At 53.9% G+C, this 5,000-nt stretch overlaps 1 protein-coding gene across 2 annotated transcripts in view; it reads left to right on the top strand.

The window, feature by feature from the left end:
- LOC308128291 (uncharacterized protein) overlaps positions 1-2,403 on the top strand; it is a 3,656-nt gene extending 1,253 nt beyond the window's left edge. The window contains exons 2-5 of one of the 2 annotated variants that reach the window (XM_080493997.1): positions 782-1,120; positions 1,218-1,459; positions 1,499-1,693; positions 1,772-2,403. In XM_080493997.1, the coding sequence (XP_080350123.1) occupies positions 782-1,120; positions 1,218-1,459; positions 1,499-1,693; positions 1,772-1,906 (911 nt within the window). In that variant the 3' untranslated portion in view covers positions 1,907-2,403. Of the gene's footprint in view, positions 1-781; positions 1,121-1,217 lie in introns of both variants that reach the window. The other variant, XM_080493996.1, reaches the window with a different exon arrangement.
- The last annotated feature ends 2,597 nt before the right edge of the window (positions 2,404-5,000 follow it).

The raw sequence follows: 5,000 nt of genomic DNA, 5'->3' as shown, positions 1-5,000 counted from the left end.
CGAGCTGAGAGGACGCTGCGGCCTCAGGACTGAACGTTGAACTAAAGGTAAAGGTTCCAGAGAGACGAGCTGAGAGGACGCTGCGGCCTCAGGACTGAACGTTGAACTAAAGGTAAAGGTTCCAGAGAGACGAGCGGAGAGGACGCTGCGGCCTCAGGACTGAACGTTGAACTAAAGGTAAAGGTTCCAGAGAGACGAGCTGAGAGGACGCTGCGGCCTCAGGACTGAACGTTGAACTAAAGGTAAAGGTTCCAGAGAGACGAGCTGAGAGGACGCTGCGGCCTCAGGACTGAACGTTGAACTAAAGGTAAAGGTTCCAGAGAGACGAGCTGAGAGGACGCTGCGGCCTCAGGACTGAACGTTGAACTAAAGGTAAAGGTTCCAGAGAGACGAGCTGAGAGGACGCTGCGGCCTCAGGACTGAACGTTGAACTAAAGGTAAAGGTTCCAGAGAGACGAGCTGAGAGGACGCTGCGGCCTCAGGACTGAACATTGAACTAAAGATGGCAGCAGACGGCGAGAAATAAGAAGGAGGAGTAAAATCTAAATATGAGAACATCTTTCAGAATGGAAGAGCTTACTCAGAGTTTGTTTAACCCTAACCTTTGTGGAGTACTGGTACAGAGGGCGGGGCAGCCTCCCAAAGTACTTTATGCAGTAAAACGTTACTAGCACACACACTGCACGTGGACTCTACCACCTCAGTCTGTTCTTCGCTCTGATTGGCTGCTGGAGAAGTGAAGAGTCTGATCTGTTGATCTCTGACCTCTGGTTCTGCTCAGGTCCACTGCAGAAAAACCTCCAAACCGTTGCAGGACAGGATGTCACTCTACCATGTGAAGCTTCCAACAACAACCAGAACATCACAGTGGTATCATGGACCAGACCTGACCTGGAGGACCAGGTAGTGTTTTTGTACAGAGACCAGAAGGTTCAGTCAGACAACCAGTTGTCTTCTTATAAGACCCGAGTGGCTCTGGAGGACGGATACGGGAGTCTGAGCCTGAAGAATGTGACCTTCAATGACAGTGGGACATACCAGTGTCTCGTTGTCAAGAGAGGGACAGAGAACCAGAACATGGAGTCCAACAGCTTCGTCAATCTGACGGTGTTTCCTCCAGGTGAGTTGCTGGATCACATGTTGTTGGTGAGCTTGTGGAAAGGTCTGAGTCATGACAGCAGTTCCTCCACATTGTCCACCTCATTCTCTGTCTGCAGGAGGACCTGGAGAGTCCAGGAGGACGGAGGACGGAGGTGAGAGAGGACGTGCTGGCCTGATTGCCGCTGGGATTGTTGCTGCAGGTATTTTGGTGGTTATAATGTATCAAGTACTCAAGAAGAAGAAGTCGGACCTTGGTCCTGGTGATTCTGGTCCCGACTACCACGCCGTCTCACGTGGACCCGGGAACCACAACGGCGAGGTTGTCGTCACGCGCGGATGCGCCGACCACAACGGCGAGGTTGTCGTCACGCGCGGATGCGCTGACCACAATGGCGAGGTCGCCGTCACGCGCGGATGCGCCGACCACAACGGCGAGGTCGTCGTCACGCGCAGATGCGCCGACCACAACGGCGAGGTTGTCGTCACGCGGGGATGCGCCGACCACAATGGCGAGGTCGCCGTCACGCACGGATGCGCCGATCACAACGGCGAGGTTGTCGTCACGCGGGGATGCGCCGACCACAATGGCGAGGTCGCCGTCACGCACGGATGCGCCGATCACAACGGCGAGGTTGTCGTCACGCACGGATGCGCCGATCACAACGGCGAGGTTGTCGTCACGCGCGGATGCGCCGATCACAACGGCGAGGTTGTCGTCACGCGCGGATGCGCCGACCACAACGGCGAGGTCGCCGTCACGCACGGATGCGCTGACCACAACGTCGAGGTCGCCATTGTGCATTAATAAATGAATTCTGACGTAATGCTGAGGAATGTCGCGTCATGTCTTTCCTCTACTTCCGTCTCGAAACAGAAAACTCGACAGTTTTCTTCTCTGAAGATATATTTGTCAGTAAAGGTTCCAGAGAGACGAGCTGAGAGGACGCTGCGGCCTCAGGACTGAACGTTGAACTAAAGGTAAAGGTTCCAGAGAGACGAGCTGAGAGGACGCTGCGGCCTCAGGACTGAACATTGAACTAAAGGTAAAGGTTCCAGAGAGACGAGCTGAGAGGACGCTGCGGCCTCAGGACTGAACGTTGAACTAAAGGTAAAGGTTCCAGAGAGACGAGCTGAGAGGACGCTGCGGCCTCAGGACTGAACATTGAACTAAAGGTAAAGGTTCCAGAGAGACGAGCTGAGAGGACGCTGCGGCCTCAGGACTGAACGTTGAACTAAAGGTAAAGGTTCCAGAGAGACGAGCTGAGAGGACGCTGCGGCCTCAGGACTGAACATTGAACTAAAGATGGCAGCAGACGGCGAGAAATAAGAAGGAGGAGTAAAATCTAAATATGAGAACATCTTTCAGAATGGAAGAGCTTACTCAGAGTTTGTTTAACCCTAACCTTTGTGGAGTACTGGTACAGAGGGCGGGGCAGCCTCCCAAAGTACTTTATGCAGTAAAACGTTACTAGCACACACACTGCACGTGGACTCTACCACCTCAGTCTGTTCTTCGCTCTGATTGGCTGCTGGAGAAGTGAAGAGTCTGATCTGTTGATCTCTGACCTCTGGTTCTGTTTCTGTTCTCTGTTTCCTTCGTCCTGGTGATTCTGGTCCCGACTACCACGCCGTCCCGCGTGGACGCGGCGACCACAACGGCGAGGTCGCCATCGCACATGGACGCGGCGACCACAACGGCGAGGTCGCCATCGCACATGGACGCGGTGACCACAACGGCGAGGTCGCCATCGCACATGGACGCGGTGACCACAACGGCGAGGTCGCCATCGCACATGGACGCGGCGACCACAACGGCGAGGTCGCCAAGGCCAGGGAGGAGAAGTAGTTTCTCTCACTACTTTATTTCCAGAACTTGTGAACGGAACGTCTCACGCTCTTCTTCCCGCCCTGTCTCCTGGTCATGCACGGTGTGACAGGTCTCTCAGAGAAGTCCACGGTGCGGACACACTATCATCGGTCCAACTCACAGCGACACCTCTGGTGTGGAAGGAACACGGCAGCAGCAGATCAGCATCAGAACCGGGTTTATAGCCGAGTACACGGGTACGTCTCAAAGAAGGAGAACATCATGAAAACATTCAATATTTGTTGTGACTCACTTCAGAAAGTCAAACCCAGAGATGATGGAGACTCAGGACACAGTGAAGTATTCAAGCCTTTATGTCTTGAAATGATGATGATGATGATGATGATGACTTACAGAGTGAAAACCCAAAATTCAGAGTCTCAGAAAATGAGAATCTTGAGGAAAAGTCCTGGTGTCTCGCCCTCATCAGCTGATGAAGTCCAAACCCCTGCAGCCCTGAGCCTTTAAATGTCTCAGTCTGGGTCCGGAGGGGACACAATCATGGGGGAGACTGCTGACTGGACAGATGTCCAGAGGACAGTCATTGACACCGTCCACTGAAGGTCCTTGCTGAAGAAGCTGCTGGTTCACAGAGTGCTGGATCCATCATGTCCAGAGAAGGTGGAGTGGGAGGAAAAGGTGCAGCAGCAAAAGGGAGGAGCGCAGCCTGGAGAGGACTGTCCAGCAACATGTTGGACAAGGACGGACTGAGGCTGGACTCAGCGCATCAAGAGCAACTAGGGACAGACCAATCCGAGACATGGGATCCTAATGTGTCTTCCTGGGGTCAAGACACTCCTGAACAAGAGACCAGGTCAGAAGAGTCTCACCTGGACTGTGGAGGACAAGAACTGGACTGTTGCTCAGTGGTCCAACGTCCTTTTGTCACAGGAAAGAACATTTTGATCTCATTTGGAACTCCAGGTCCCAGAGGGTGGAGGAAGAGTGGACTCCAGGTCCCAGAGGGTGGAGGAAGGGTGAGCTCCAGGTCCCAGAGGGTGGAGGAAGAGTGAACTCCAGGTCCCAGAGGGTGGAGGAAGAGTGGACTCCAGGTCCCAGAGGGTGGAGGAAGAGTGAGCTCCAGGTCCCAGAGAGTGGAGGAAGAGTGAGCTCCAGGTCCCAGAGGGTGGAGGAAGAGTGGACTCCAGGTCCCAGAGGGTGGAGGAAGGGTGAGCTCCAGGTCCCAGAGGGTGGAGGAAGAGTGAGCTCCAGGTCCCAGAGGGTGGAGGAAGAGGGAACTCCAGGTCCCAGAGGGTGGAGGAAGAGTGGAGAGGCTCAGAATCCACCTTGCTTGAGGTCCAGAGTGAAGTGTCCTCAGTCTGTGATGATTTGTGCTGCCATGTCCTCTGCTGCTGTCCCTCCACTGGGTCTTCTGAAGTCCACAGTCCAGGCAGCGTCCAGCAGGAACCTTTAGAGCTCTTCATGCTTCCTTCTGCTGACGAGCTTTATGGAGATGCTAGGTTCATGTTCCAGCAGGACTTGGTACCTGCCCACACTGCCAGAGGTACCAAAGGTACCAAAGGTACCAGAAGCTGCTTCAGTGACCCTGGTGGTACTGAGCTGGACTGGCCAGCAGAACCCCGGAGACAATCTCTGGCTACTGTCCAGAGGACGGTGAGAGACACCAGATGTCCTGAAGGCTGCTATCAAAGCTCCCTGGGCTTCAGTCCACCTGAGCAGTACCACAGGTTGATGGCCTCCAGGCCACGCCCCTAAGACGCAGTACTTCATGGTAAAGGAGCAACCAAGTATTGAGGGAAGAGAGATGAACAGACTTTTCACAAGACCTGCAGTTTGTTTAAAATATCAGTTTTTATTGATCTTATGTAAGATTCTCATTTTCTGAGACACTCCCAGCCCGGGCCAGAGCACATTGGCAGGCTGCCAGCTGCCTCACCCTCTTCCTCTCTGGAAACCCCCCCCCCCCAGGGTTTCCCCAGGAAAGGTTTTCCTCCAGGGTTTTCCAGGTTCAACAAACTCTGAGTCTCTCCTGAACTCTGAGTTGACTTACTCTGAGATGAAACTGAGTTTC

Source organism: Lipophrys pholis (genome assembly GCF_963383615.2).
Source record: "Lipophrys pholis genome assembly, contig: SCAFFOLD_34, whole genome shotgun sequence".
Lineage (NCBI taxonomy): Eukaryota > Metazoa > Chordata > Actinopteri > Blenniiformes > Blenniidae > Lipophrys > Lipophrys pholis.
This window is presented reverse-complemented; position numbering and strand designations above follow the sequence as displayed.